We start from the raw sequence: 16,105 nt of genomic DNA, 5'->3' as shown, positions 1-16,105 counted from the left end.
TTAGATGAGAAAACACTAAAAATACTCCTCAATTCTCCTATTTCTCTCTCATTTTCAATACTACTTTAAACTTTTGGTTGGATTAAACTTAAAAAGTTGATAACTTTATGTAGTTTGAACTTAAATGAATAGTGTTATTTAGTTTTTAAGTGATTTTTTAAAGTTAATATTAAAAATTAAGTTCTAACTTGGTTTCGAAAAAAAATTAGGTTTCAACTTGAAATCCAATTAAAAAACCGAACAAATCTAATTACTAATTAGATTGGATTAGATTAATTTTTGATGCTTAATTGGGTTGGATTGGATTGGATTGGATGATGATTTTCAAAATCCAACTTTTAATTGGATTGGATTTGATGATGATTTTCAAAATCCAACCTTTAATTAGATTTGATTGGATTAGCACGAAATATTGGATTAGATCGAATGCCCACCCTTAATTGTAAGCCTCTAAGAGTAAGAATGATATATCTTCTCTTAGAAGTGACAGAGTTAGGATTAACATATAGATAGGGCCAATTTTTTTTTAAATAAATAAAAAGTATAAAAGAATAAATTTGGAGAGAGAAAAAAAGAAAATTGAATAAATATTTTTTTTTAAATGTTTAGAGGAGCTCTAAAAAATCTATAAACGTACATAAGAATTTTTTAAAAATTATTCAATTTTCTTTCTTTTTCTCTCCAAATTTATTAATTTTGATTAATTCTTTACTATTATTTTAATTAATAAAAATATTTAAAGAAATTTAAATGATGTAAAAAATTAGAGAAACAGTTATATTGTAAACTATATTATTTTGTCTTAATTTTATAATTAGAAAAATTAATATGAGATTATACCACAACTTGTATAGGGTAGTCAATAGTCCTTAAAAAATCTAAAAAATAAATTTTTTTATATATTAATTATAGAATATTTGATCTTCTTGAAATAAAAAAAATTATATAGAAATTGGCGGTTAAAATTCTCGTTATTTCAAAATTAAAGCATTTAAGTCCTTGATATTGTATTTTTCAACAGCAATAGTCTATAATATTCATGTTTAATCCAAATTTTAACAGAGGCATAACAGTTTAGAAGATGTGCACCAATTATATAACATTAGCGACTTTTGCCAATAAAAAAATAAGGATTAATGCTATACTTGTAAAAAGAACATACAACTAATTTTCCTAAAAAAAATAAGTTAGTCGTTTGTTTCAACTACACATAATACTATTCATTAAAGTTGTATCCATTTTTTTTTCTCTACAAAGAGCTATATCATTATATCAACCATCATATTCATTATTATATATATATATATATATATATGCATACAAGTACTACTCAATTCAAAGCCTTGAACAGGGTAATTTATAGTATTCTTGATGATTACTAATTGTAGTTTTAATAGTAATACTATTCTCATCTTTATTTTTGTCACTATTTGTTTCAGCTGCTACTGCTTCCTTCTCTGCCTCGTCCACCATCTGTAATTTAATACATATTACTATACATAATAATATATATTCACTACACACTCATAGAGAACAAACTTCTGTAACGTTTTATTTATTTATTTATTTTTTAAAAATTCTCTAATTCTAAAAAAGTGAAAAAGAAAAAGTATATAGATTTTCCTCTAAGTTAATCAAAATAATAATAATTATAAAAAATATGTTTTTTATCAACAAATTTGATTAATTTATATATATATTAATATATTTTTAGGTAAGTATACCTTTGAAGTGAGGGCAGGGGAGAGGGAAGGGAAAATATCAATAAGATGTGTTTTGATACGAAACATGGCATCCTTGGAGATGGCGTGGGCAGCCTGCGTGGCGTCTCGGACGGTGGTCTCTAACAAACGGCGGGCCTTCTCAAGGGCCTCGGCGGGGACAGCAGCCGCCGCCAGCTTCTCCAGCACCTTCTCCTTTACACTGGCCAACACTCCCATCTTATTATTGGATGCTGGTCACTATTATTATTGGCAGGTAACTTCGTCTATATTAGAGTATTATTTTTTAAAATTATCGGGTTCGGGGAGTAGAGTAGAGAGGTATCCACGACCAACCCCATTGCCATTAAACTTAGCTCCACAACTTAGTTATCCTTATTATTATTATTATTGGATATTATTCTTTGTTTGCTTCTTTCATTACTTGTGGCTGTGGTCTTATTCCTACTACCTCTTGTTTTTGTCTTTCATTTCTTCCCTTATATATATCACAATCGGATTGAGACCTTTTTTTTCTTTTTCAAATGGCAGCAATAATGTATGCACTATACTAAATGTTTGGTATCGGTATTATGTTGTATTGTATTATAATGAATTGTGTTTTATAATATATATTTATATAGTACTATATAAATATATGTTATAAAACACAATTCATTATAATACAATATAATTCAATACCACATAACACGACACATCAAACACATACATAATTATAATTCCGCATAATGCCAAAATTATATAAAATAAATTTATGGCGTAAATCTTCAATTTTCAAATATAATTATGCTCATAAATAATAAGTAATACAAAAAACTATAAGAAAATAATTATTAATAATTTAATTGCGTGAATATGTATCAATTTAAATTGACAAAAACTCAAAATAATCATACAATTAAATGGAAAATGAAAAATAGAGTAAAATGTAAAAATCTACGGAGAAAATAGCTTATGCACGTGCCTCTGTGTGCCTAAATTTTTTTTTTTGTTGAAAATTTGGTCCTAAAAAATGACATGTCGTTTCCTTATTATTGAGGAAAAACGATGTGTCATTTGGTCTAGTGATGAGCAAAATGACATGTTGTCTGGGAGACCTAAAACGCCACTCAGGCCATATGAACAATATGTTGTTTTTCTTTCTTCTATAGACCAAAATGACGTGTCATATATGACTTTATCCCTGATTTTCAGACGTGTCTATTTGACCCGTTTTGGACTCGGTCACCGACTCGATTAGATTTTGGCCCTCGGTGCTTTATTTTCAACTCCGTTTGGGAGGTTTTACTCCAAATGTCATTTTCTTTCGAACCATAGGATTTATTTGGTCAAAAGAGAACTTAAAAAATGGTTAAAATCAAACCCAGTTTTAAGCTAAAAAGTTGGAAAAAAACCTTAAAAAATGGTCAAACATGTATCCAATAATCACAAAAAATATCACTCATAAGTCATATTCATGATGTACAAACTCAATGTAACATTTATTTGAGATAAAAGTATGCATTTTGAAATTTGGATTAATGAAACCAACAAAAAACCCAATAATCTTAATATAGTGAAAATATTAAAAAAAAATCTCATTTTGACAACCCCATATTCTTATCAATTGTTAGATTTATAATATGATGATGAGTACAAAATCATATACAACCATATTCATCAACTTCAAACACATTACACATAATTCTTACAATATTGGAGTATATCAATGGAGTTTTATATTAGAAATATACATCTTAAATCGTGAATGGAGAGAGTGATTTGGAGTCTCTATAACCTGTAAAACAACAAAGGAAAAGCAAAGGAATACATGGATGCTAACCTACTACACACTGTCGCCCATTGATTCTTATTACCCTTATATCCAACCACCTAAAATATATAGGCCTCAAGTTCTTTATACACACAATATGGTTTTTCATTAATGAGCATCAAAATTGTATTTTGGTCTAAGTGTGAATCCTAACCCAATGGAATGGTTAGTGATCTAGATGGGTGCATACTTGTGCCTCAAGTATTGTTGGTTAACTTGACCATCCCATAATGGTCTTAATTAAGTAATATGCACTATACCATGCATACAAATATACATTTATCCTCATATGCTAATAACAACACCGTGTGAGCTACACTTAATTATGTTGGTCTAAATTAAATTTCTAACACATTAATCTATAATTGACCATTGGTCACTAGTATTATTGTTGAGATTGGTTAAATATAATGGTTAAGTTGTTTACACTATGAGGTGCAAAAAACTTAATAGTTTTTCACTTAAGTTGAAGTGAAAACATGAGATTGTGAGGTATGCATCTAAAAGTGACTTTTATGGGTCTAAAGTGATACATGGAGGTATCTAAGGATCCCCAAAAAGTTTGGTAGCATTTGAAGCAATTTTAGGACCATTGGAAGGGTCAAAATTCAAAGGGTGGCGTCGTGTCACCTCCTAAGAGGTGTTGCATTGCCTAAATGTGAAGGGTCTCAAAATCCCCAACAGGCGACATATCACTTGATGTGTTTGTACAAACACGTAAAATAAGCTCCAAATGACGGTTAATCATCTCTAATCCTATTAGTTAGACCTAACGACGATGCCTACACTATAAAAGGGTTCTTATAGAGTGTTGGAAGACATGATCACTCTCTAACCTCTCTCTCTAGCTCTCAAAAACCAAAGTTTTCTCCACGAAACTTATTAAGCATTGCTTGACTTGCATGAGATTTAAGGCTTGCTCAATCCCAAATCTCATTCAACTTGGTTGAAGCTTCAAGCAATTAGGGAAGGCTTGGAATAGAGATTTTGGACAACGATGTTAATTCATGTATAAGACTTAGAAGTTCCCCAAGTTTGAATATTCAAGTTGTCCAATACAAAAGGTTGTATCTCTCTAACCCTAATCTTGTATTTTGTCATTTTATTATGTTTATGTTGTTATGTATTTATGATTAAATGTTTCTAAGTTCATCTTATAATCGTTTAATCACTTAATCCTTTATAATCAAGATTTGTATTTATACCATGAACATGATTATTTGATTATCAAGATTTGCATTCATACTTTGAATAAGGTTCTTGATTAGCATCTAGGGTTTGTAACATTGAACTTTTCCTATTATGCATTGTTGATTAAGAAAGTATAAAGCCATATATTCCCAACAATCAAAATCTCTAATTTTAATTACTTTCTTTTTATGTTTTGCATAATCAACAATGAGGGAAATTGATTCATCTTCTACAACCTTAAAATCCTTGCTTCAAGATTTGGTTTGTGATGAATACATAACCATGAAAGATCAAAGAAAATTCTATTTGGATATGCTCTGCCTAAATGTGGATATGGATTCAAAGTCTTCATCAATAAAGGATGAGAGAACACAATGAGATTACGTACTTAAGGATATTGGTATCATCAAATTTCTTATTTCTAAATGTGTAGATTTCAAGAATTTGAATGAAATGTGTTTGTTGCCATATTTTTGTGAGTTTGAGTTTCTTGTTTATGTTAGGAGTACAATGGTGAATGTTAATAAACAATTCAAGGATTATTGTTATACTTGTTTTGTTTATAAAGTTATTGATCATCATGTGAAATATGGTAATTGTAAAATTAAACATAATGAGATTAAGGTTAATATAATTGATGATGCAATATTTGTGACCTTAATTGAATTTAATACATTCGATGAAGGAAGTATGATAACCCTAAAGATAATTGACATAGTTCATGCATGTAATGATGAGACTAATGCAACCTTAAGAGAATGTGAACATGTCAATGCAATTGATGTTGAGATCATTGTAAAAGAAAGTGAAGATACTGAGGTCAATGCATTTGATCCTAAGTAAAGATACCAAGGCCAATGCATTTGATGTTGAGATCATTGCAACATTGAGTGAAGTTAATGCAACCCAAGGAAAGGTGCAAGGATGGTTGTATGATACTTGTCCCACCATTCATGCAACCTATGATAATTTTTTTTTTCAAAACCTTTAACTGCAAAGGTGGGACTTGAAGTCCAAATGAGAAATGAAAAGAGATCCAAGGTACTCGGAAGGGGCTGCATTGATATGTTCTTCACAATGGAAAGAAAGTGACCCTATCTAATATTTCCTATGTTCTCGATATGACTAGAAACATTGTGAATGGAAGTCTATTGAGTAAATTCGGTATTAAAATGGAGTTTGAATATGGTAAACTCATTTTGACTAAATTGGGCACTTTTGTGGAAAAATGTTATTCATTTGATGGGATGATCAAACTATGTACTCTTGATAATGACATTAATGTTGGGAATTTATGGCTTTACACTTTCTTAATCAATAATGCATAATAGGAAAGGTTCAATATTACAAACCCTAGATGCTAATCAAGAACCTTATTCATAGTATGAATGCAAATCTTGATAATTAAAGAATGATGTTCATGGTATGAATGAAAATCTTGATAATCAAAGAACCGTGTCCATGGTATGAATGCAAATCTTAAAAACAAAGGATTAAGTGATTAAATTATTATAAGATGAACTTAACATTTAATCATCAATACTAACAATAAAAACACAATAGAATGACAAAGTACACAATTAGGGTTAGAGAGATACAACCTTTAGCATTGAGCAACTTGAATCTTCAAACTTGGGGAACTTCTAAGGCTTATACACAATAAGAATATTGTTGTCCAAAATCTCTATTCCAAGCCTTCCCTTAGTGCTTGAAGCTTCAACCATCTAGAATGAGATTTTTTATTTAACAAGCCTTGAAACTCATGCAAGTCAAACAATGATTGAAGAGTTTCTTGGAAAAAAATAGTAATCTTGAGAGCTAGAGAGAGAGGCGAGTGATCAATTCACCAATTAACTCAAATGACCCCTGTAAATTGTATAAGAACCTCATTAGACTCAACCAATGAGATTAGAGAATTTTAATTTGAATTTTGAAGCCAAAACACGTCACTGTACAGAATTTTACGAACATCCCTGGGGACACGTCACCTGACACTAGGCGATGTATTGCTTGCTAGGCGATACATCGCCTAGCATTAGGCGGCAAGTCGCCTTTGGGCGACTCATCGCCGTTGCCTTTGACTTGGCACTCCAAAACTTGTCTCAAAACATCCCAAATGCTTCCAAAATTTTTGGGTACTCTTATGTACCCCAAAGAAACACTTTGGACCAAATAAGATGATTTATAAATGCCTATAACAAAAGTCAACTCTCACATGTTGACTTTTGTGAAATTGTTATGGTTTTGTACCTCTTCGTGCCTAACTAATTTCACCACGTATTTAACCAATCACAACATTCTCCCACTTGGTTGAAAACATCCTCGGTTCTCTAGCCAAACAATATTAGTGCATAAATTAAAGTACCTTTTGGGTTTGAACTTTACCTTAGTGAAAACACTACAAATCTTAAATTAAAATGCTAAGGTTCCTAGTGATAAAACCTAGTAATGTCTTACACACCTCTATCTGAGTACTTATGTATTTCCCACTGTGTGTGCTTAACACTCATATGGCCATGTGCTCATCCATTTCATGAACCTTCCAGGGAGAAACTCCAACTCCTGTGAGAGGCGACACCACCTCCAAGTTCACATAGATGAAGGTCTTACTACATCTTTGCTACCTTTAGAGATGCTTGTTGTACACAACTGAACTTCATTAAAAGCCTAAGGCTCATCCCTTATGTCTGGTGGCAACCAACATTAATTCACCCTTGATGGGACCTTTAAGTTGTTCATGTTGAAAATATTTCCTTATCGAATGACTTATTCTTACCCATTAAACTCAACACTCTATGTAAACAAGTTTTGAGTTAGGTTTCCATCATTGAGGAATCTATTTATTAAGGAATTTTAGTCCCATCGCTTTTGAAGTGGAACTTACTATCCTCTTTGCAATAGGATTTGTAAATGGATCTGCTAAGTAAGTTCTCAGTTGTCTTAATATATGAGATCGATATGATTCCTCATCGAATCAATTGTCTCACATACTCATGTCTTAGACTTATATGTCTAGACTTCTCATGCCATTATAATTTCTAGCTAATGTGGCTTGTTTATCACCATTGGGATATTCCTCATGAAATCCCTAAACCACTTGACCTCTTTGCCATTTTTCGCTAGAGCTATAAACTCATTCTCTATGGTTGAGTGAAATATATGTTTGTTTCTTTGGGCTCTAAGAAGCCGCTCCTTTTTTGAGATTAACACCCAACCGATGGTGAAGAGATTGTCTCCCACACTTGATATCCAACTTGCGTCAGAGTATCCTTTAAGTATCTTAGAGAACATTGGAGATCTAGCTTCTTGGACCTCTCTAGGTACCTTATAATTCTCTCAATTACCTTCCAATGTTTGATGCTTGAATTGCTAGTAAACCTAATTTGTTTACTAACTGTTCTACCATTATTATTTTCAAACTTTTATCCTTGAATCATATGGTGTATTTTCCTCTTTGATTTTTAGATTACTAAACTTGTCAAGTGCTTTCTCAACAAAGTGAGTTTGACTTAATGCATAACCCACACGATTTCTTCTCACTTTTATACCAAAAAGGTATCGACCTCTCCAAGGTCCTTCATTTAGAAAGTGGAAGATAGAAACTTCTTCGTTTTCATTATGCCTCTTATCTCAAATCAACAATCATCAATATATAGACACACCAAGATGACATAGACATCACAAGTCTTAGAGTATAAGCACATGTCCACATTATTGTGTCTAAAACCATCCAAAACAATAGCTTTATCAAACTTCTCATGTCATTATTTCAGTGTTTGTTTTAAACAATATAATGATTTAACAAGCCTACACACATTATGTTCATTTCTCCTTAGAACAAAACCCTCCGGTTATTCCATATAGATCTCCTCATCAAGATCTCAATTTAGGAATCCCATTTGGACATCCATTTGATGAACATGAAGGTTATATATTGATGATAAGGCAAATAAAACTCCTTTTGTGATTGTCCTAGCAACCGGTGCATATGTGTCAAAATAATTGATTCCTTCTTTTTGTTTAAACCCTTTAACTACTCATCTAGCTTTGAAGGATTTGTATGTGCCATCGGTGTGATATTTCTTCTGAAATACCCAATTGCACCCAAATTGGTTTTGAACCTTGTGAAAGGTTTACCAATTCCCATGTGTGGCTTTACATAATTAAATCCACCTCATCATTTATCTGCCTCCTTCCAAACACACAGTCTCTCAAAGACATTACTTCTTGGCAGGTTTTGGGATCATCCTCAACTTGAAGAATCATAGGAAATCTCCACGTGACTTCTTCAAGTCTACTGTAGAGTATCTCTAGTTGAGAATATTTCTTAATTGATCCCAACTCTTTAAGCCTTTGGCTTCTCTGAGGCAGTTCGGTTGCTCATCAACCTTTGGATCTTTCTCTTTACGAGATTCTCCAACATATATGGGTTCTTGAGAGTTGCTATCACAATATAACATATTCTCAAAGAACTCCACTTCTCTTGATTCAATTATCACATTAGACTCAAAGTCTAATAGCCTATAGGCCTTGCTATTTGAGGAATAGCCTACAAATGCACACTTTACGACCCTTGGACCCAACTTGGTCCTTTTAGGCTTCGTGTTGTTGCAGCAAGCAAAGAACCCCCACCCATTAAGATAGCCTAGGTTAGGCTTCTTTCCTCTCCATAACTCATATGGAGATACATTGTTCTTTTTCATAGGTTTTCAATTCAATATATGACACGCAGCAAGCAAAGCTTCACCCCACAAAATATAACACAATTTAGCAGTGCATTCATGTATAATGCCATGTTGTTCAAAAAACACATTGAAATAATTTGAAAAGTATTCACCACCTCTATCACTTCTACGAGTCTTTATTTTTCTTTCCAATTGATTTTCTACTTTAGCTTTATAGATTTTAAATGCATTAAATGCCTCATCCTTACTCTTCAGCAAATACACATAAGTATATCTAGAGCAATTATCTATAAAAGTTATGAAGTATCTATTTCCTCTAGTCAACATGTCATTTAGTTCACATAAATCACTATGTATTAAATCTAGCAAGTTTGAACATCTATCAACACTTAGAAAGATTTCTTTACCATCATGCTCATTCACATCACAATTAACTAATCCACATTTAACAATTCTTTTAATTGTGCTATAGCCTATATGAGAAAGTCTATTATGACACAGAGTAATAGAACTAGGATTAATAACATTACAAGAATTAGATGTCATATTATTATTGTCAATATGAGGAGCACAAAGTTTGATCATTCCATCACATAAATAACCATTTCCCACAAAAGTGTCCAATTTAGTCAAAATGAGTTTATCGGATTCAAACCCCATTTTAATACCGGATTTACTCAATAGACTTCCACTCATAATTTTTCTAGTCATATTGGGAACATAGAAAACATTAGTTAGGGTCACTTTCTTTCCATAAGTGAAGAACACATCAATACATCCCATTCCAAGTACCATGGATCTCTTTTCATTTCATATTTGGAATTCAAGTTCCACCTTTGCACTTTCAAAGGTTTTGAAAAGAGTATTATAGCACCATCCTTTCACCTTTCCTTGGGTTGCATTAACTTCACTTAAGGTTGCAATGATCTCAACATCAAATGCATTGACCTTGGTATCTTTACTTAGGTTTGCAATGGTCTCATCATCAAATGCATTGAACTTAGTATCTTCACTTTATTTGCAATGATCTCATCATCAATTACATTTACATGTTCACATTATCTTAAGGTTGTATTAGTCTCATGACTACATGCATGAACCATGTCAATTCTCTTTAGGGTTATCATACATTTATCATAGAATGCATTATTCTCAATTAGGGTTTCAATGCATTCCTCATCGAACACATTAGATTTAATCAAGTTCACAAAGATCTCACCATCAATTAGAGTGACCCAATTAAATTCATTTAGAAGTGCAATGATCTCAACATTAATTGTAACGACCCAAATTCACTAATAAGGCTTAAGGGCCTTGATTAGTGTGCCGGGAGGGCATGATGGGAATTATGTGTGATTTTTATGATTAAGATGCACAATTATGATTTTAAGCATGTTATATGACTATGTGAATTATGTTGCGTGATAATTATGACGTGTGAATCGTACCACGTGGGTGCTGTGATACCAATGTGATGCACGTGCCGAGACGGTCCTAGGAACTAGACAATGGTAACTGGTGATTTGGTAACCTGTGTAACTGCTAGTAACCATAGAGAGTAACAGGTTTTATTGGGAAAGTGGTAGAATTGTAAAGTTAGGAAAAGGACAAGTAAGCCCTTGAGGTCTAGTTAGTAAGGGATATAAATGGAGGGTTAAACTAGTCTTTTGGCAGGGAATAGATGAGTAAGAGCTGAAGGAAAATACAATACGTATAACACTTGGAGAAAGGGGCTTTATGTTGAATATTGGAGACCTAGAGGAAGAGAAAAACTAAGATGGAAGGGAGAGGCTGAATTTAGCTTTTGGAAGGAGAGTTAAGGAGTGATTGAAGTTGTCAAGCAAGCTTAGACCAAGAATACTCAGAGGTAAGATTTTGGTTATGGTATATCTAAGTTTTAAGTCTGAATTTTTAGATAATGAATGTGAATTGAAGCAAGTTGGTGGCTGGTTTTGCATGAATTCAGAATTGGGAAATCAAAGGGGAAGGAGGTTTAAAGCTAGAGGTTGGACTCACCACTCAAGGTAAGGTTTCTGTGTAATTATTAGGCTTATTTCTGTTAAGGTTTAGGGGGTTTGGAGTGTGGTTTGTGTTTGGGTTCAAGTTGTTTTTAATTCTCTGGTTTGAGTTACAAAGGATGAAACTCAAGAGTGAATCTTGGGAATAGTTGTGTGAATGGGCTTGGGTATGATGCTTCTAGGTTGCTGTGGGGTTTATTAAGGATCTAGAGTTGGTTTTGGGACTTAGGACGGAGTTTGGGGTGATTTGGAGTGAGTTAGGCTCGAAAAAAACGCGAAGGAAAACCCAGAATTTTGGGCCTGCGAAGGCGCGCCGCGGCACAGTTTTAGTGTGCCGCGGCATGAGGCCCCTGACTTGCTGGGTGCCACGGCACAATAAAGCTGTGCCGCGGCACAAGGCCAATTTCAGGACATCAATTTTGGCAATTTTGGCCCTTTGCTCCGGGGGTTCGGGGGATGTCTCCGGGGTATAGTTTTAAGATTTTGGGGGTTCCGAGAGTGTGGGTTAGGTTCCGGGAAGGTAGTTTTGGATTGGTTAGTGACAAAGAATGTTTTATTTGTGTTGTGATTAGGACTTTGGAGAGGCTCGGGGTAGAGGACCGTGCTCGCGGCTACGTGGAATCGAAAACCAGTGAATTGAAAGGTAAGAAAACTGCATCCGAATGTATGATTGTAATGGGACTAAGTGCTCCCGAGAGTTGTATTGTGTCAATGTTGGTATTATGCCAAGGGACACGTAAAAGCGGTCTAAGAGTACCGTACATGATTTTAGCGCACGGAGTGCGAATTGGCCTCTGGGAGCCAGAAACAATAGGATAACAGAGGGAGCTGCCTGTGAGCGCTAGCCCTGGTTATCGTCTGTGCATTATGTATTATGAGCTGAGATGCTTAGTATATGAAATACTTGTCTGATGATATACTTGAGTTTATGAGATGCTTAGTATATGAAATACTTGACTGATGATATACTTGAGGTTATGAGATGCTATATGTGTAATTGACTTGTTTGCTAGTTGTTCATGCTCTGTTGTTACTGTGTTTTCTTGCTGGGCCTTGGCTCACGGGTGCTTCGTGGTGCAGGTAAGGGCAAGAGCAAGCTGGACCAGGCCTGAGGTGGAGAGCTCCGAGGTGAGATGTACATAGCCAGCTGTTCGATCACCATGGTCGAGGAGTGTGTCAGGACAGGGAATTACCTAACTGCTCGTTTTTTCCTTAATATGGCTAGTCAATGTATTTAAACTTTGTAACTTTTGTAAATGGCTTTTAAACTGTCATTTTTGGGATCCCATGTAAATAAACAATGTTTAGTAATGAAAATGTAACTTTTGAGACCAAAACACTTTTAACCCTAGTTCTGCTACTGTTTCAGTAACACGATTTTACTTTAATGACTTGATTAGCAAGTCTGGCACTTTATAAACACACAGTGTAACGGTCTTGGCTATCCAGGGCGTTACATTAATTGTCTTAACCTTAATCTTATTATGGTTAATTTTACAATTACCATATCTCACATGATGATAAATAATTTTACAAACAAAACAAGTATAACAATAACCCTTGAATTATTTATTAACATTCACCATTGTACTCTTAACATATAAAATAATCTCAAACTCACAAAAATATGGCAACAAACACATTTCATTCAAATTCTTAAAATCTAGACATTTAGAAATAATGAATTTGATTATGTAATCCCAATGAGTTGTCTCATCCTTTGTTAATGAAGACTTTGAATGCATATCCACATTCACGAAGATCATATCCAAATAGAACTTTTTTTGATCTCTCATGGTTATGAGTTCAACACAAACCAAAACTTGAAATAAGGATTTGAAGATTGTAGAAGATGAATAAATTTCTCTCATTGTTTATTATGCAAAACACAAAAATTAAGTAATTAGAGATGGAGACTTTGATTGTTGGGAATTTATGGCTTTGCACTTTCTTAATCAACAATGCATAATAAGAAAAATTCAATATTACAAACCCTAGATTATAATCAAGAACCTTACTCAAAGTATGAATGCAAATCTTGATAATCAAAGAACCATGTTCATGGTATGAATGCATATCTTGATAATCAAAGAACAATGTTTATGGTAAGAATACAAATCTTGAAAACAAATGATTAAGTGATTAAATGAGTATAAGATGAACTTAGAAACAAATAATCATCAATACTAACAATGAAAACACAATAGAATGACAAAATACAAGATTAGGGTTAGAGAGACACAACCTTTTGTATTGAGAAACTTGAATCTTCAAACTTGGGGAACTTCTAAGGCTTATACACAATAAGAATATTGTTGTCCAAAATCTCTATTCCAAGCCTTCCCTTATTGCTTGAAGCTTCAACCAAGTAGAATGAGATTTGAGATTTAACAAACCTTGAAACTCATGCAAGTCAAGCAATGCTTGAGGAGTTTCTTGGAGAAAACTAGTAATCTTGAGAGAGAGAGAGAGAGAGAGAGAGAGAGAGAGAGAGAGAGAGAGAGAGAGAGAGAGAGAGAGAGAGAGAGAGAGAGAAAGAGAGAGAGGGGGGGGGGGGTTAGAGAGAGATAAAGGTGAGTGATCAATTCACCAATTAACTCAAATGATCCCTTTAAATAGTATACGAACCTCATTATACTCAACCAATGAGATCAGAACATTTTAATTTGAATTTTGGAGGCAAAACACATCACTGTACTGAATTTTACGGACATCCCAGGCGACACATCGCCTAGCACCAAGCGACACATCACCTTATCTATTGTTTCATGGATGAGCGACGCGTCGCCTCTCCAAAACTTGTCTCAAAACATCCCCAAATGCTTCCAAACTTTTTGGGTACTCTTATATACTCTAAAGAAACATTTTGGACCCTACACGATGATTTATAAATGCCTATACCGAAATTCAACTCTCACATGTTGACTTTTGTGAAATCATTATACTTTTGCACATCTTCATGCCTAACCAATTTCAACATGTATTTAACCAATCACAACAATTAATTCTAGTTCTATTACTTTGTGGCATAATAAACTTGCTCATATAGGTTATAGCACAATTAAATGAGTTGTTAAATGTGGATTGATTAATTGTGATGTAAATGAGCATGATAAATGTGAATTATGTGTTAAACCTAAAATGGTAACTTTTTCCAAGTGTTGATAGATGTTCAAACTTGCTAGATTTGATACATAGTGATTTATGTGAATTGAATGACATGTTGATTAGAGGAGGAAATAGATGCTTCATGTAACGTCCTAATCCAAGACCGTTACACCGTGTGTTTAAAATAGTGCTTAACTTGATAAGCGAGTCATTTGGACTCAAAAGTGTAATTAAAATACAATGATGGTTTAGGTTCTAAAAATTTTGGTCAATAAAATTAAACTTTTCATTAAAAGGTTTGAATTTATATATATAAGGGATCCCAAAAGTTTATAAACAAAAGATAGTTATATTAAACATTACAAAAATAGCCGACCTAAGCGGCGAAATTGAACTAATGTTCTAAGTTCCTCAAAATAACTTGACTGTGATGGTCAAGTAGGCTGAATATGTACGCACCGCTCCAAAGCTCTCCAACTCAAGACTGGTTACCCTTAGCTTGCCCTTACCTGCACCATAGAGCACCTGTGAGCCGTGGCCGAGCAAGAAAACCCCCACAAGGCATAATAATAATAATAATCCATATATTCATAAGAAATAAGAACATGCTTCACAAACACTAAATGCATATATTCTCATCATATAAATTGTAAGCACGTTTCATAGTTTACAAGCATGATTATTCCAATCAAATAAGTTGTAAACACATTTCATAATTTACAAATATAATCATTCCAGTGATATTAACCATTTACACAGCCCAAGAAAACTGCCTTCCATGCCGAGCGAGTGGGAATCGCACCCACAAAATAAACTCGCTTTCACAGCCCACGTTACACACGCTTGCTGACCGACCCCATGTTCAACACAGTGGTCGAATATCAATCATACCGATTATCCACAGATAAATCAATGCTAATATACATAGCAAACAATCTGCTCTATGTGCATATGTCAGTTTTCTTACCTCAAGTCCTCTGCTGCCAGCAAAGCGACCTCAAGTGTGATCCTTTTTCCTGAGTCCCGTGGAACTCCTAGTCACAACATAAATGTTATCCTTATTAGGGACTAAGTCTAAATCACAGGTTTCAAAACTAAACCCTAGCTCCTGAGACCTCCAATTCCATTTAATCAGGTAATGGAATCGTCCCTCGAGCCCCCAAGTGGGTTCCAAAATCAAATCCCTTAAGTCCCGAGCCTTATTCCCAAAACCTGAAATTTGTGCCTTAAAAAGTTATTAGTGCCACGACGTCCCCACCAAGGGAAGTGACTCCAAAAAGTCCAAGAAGGTATCCCCCCTAAAATAACACATTAGTGTCGCGACGCCCCTGCTAAAGGGTCGCGGTGCCCCTGTAATGCTCCGACTAATTCTATACCTCAAACCATTAAAAACTACTAAACATAACTACTATTTTGGAATACATACATACATACAATATTAGAACTTTATTAAAAATCCAAAATACGGTACGAAATACAAAATAAGGTATGGGTACCCATTGTTTAGTACATAAAACATAAAAACATAAACTTTAATCAATCGTTTACATACTAAGTGCGGAAATACAT

The 16,105-nt window shown here is 33.8% G+C and overlaps 1 protein-coding gene across 1 annotated transcript; it reads right to left on the bottom strand.

Moving 5' to 3' along the window:
* Nucleotides 1-1,217: 1,217 nt before the first annotated feature.
* LOC133821087 (uncharacterized) lies at nucleotides 1,218-2,085 on the bottom strand. Its single transcript, XM_062253591.1, has 2 exons — nucleotides 1,725-2,085; nucleotides 1,218-1,473 (listed from the first exon to the last, which is right to left on the bottom strand). Exons 1-2 carry the CDS (start codon nucleotides 1,938-1,940, stop codon nucleotides 1,336-1,338), a joined length of 354 nt encoding a protein of 117 aa, XP_062109575.1. The 5' UTR covers nucleotides 1,941-2,085; the 3' UTR covers nucleotides 1,218-1,335.
* Between the last annotated feature and the right edge of the window lie 14,020 nt (nucleotides 2,086-16,105).

This window comes from Humulus lupulus, chromosome 3 (assembly GCF_963169125.1).
Source record: "Humulus lupulus chromosome 3, drHumLupu1.1, whole genome shotgun sequence".
NCBI lineage: Eukaryota > Viridiplantae > Streptophyta > Magnoliopsida > Rosales > Cannabaceae > Humulus > Humulus lupulus.
This window is presented reverse-complemented; position numbering and strand designations above follow the sequence as displayed.

What these genes read in the sequence shown, in the direction of transcription:
- LOC133821087 (XM_062253591.1), bottom strand. Translation starts at nt 1,940, where the DNA reads ATGGGAGTGTTGGCCAGTGTAAAGGAGAAGGTGCTGGAGAAGCTGGCG. An exon ending in CCCCTGCCCTCACTTCAAAG is followed by an intron (nt 1,474 to 1,724) that starts GTATACTTACCT and finishes ATTAAATTACAG; the next exon opens with ATGGTGGACGAGGCAGAGAA.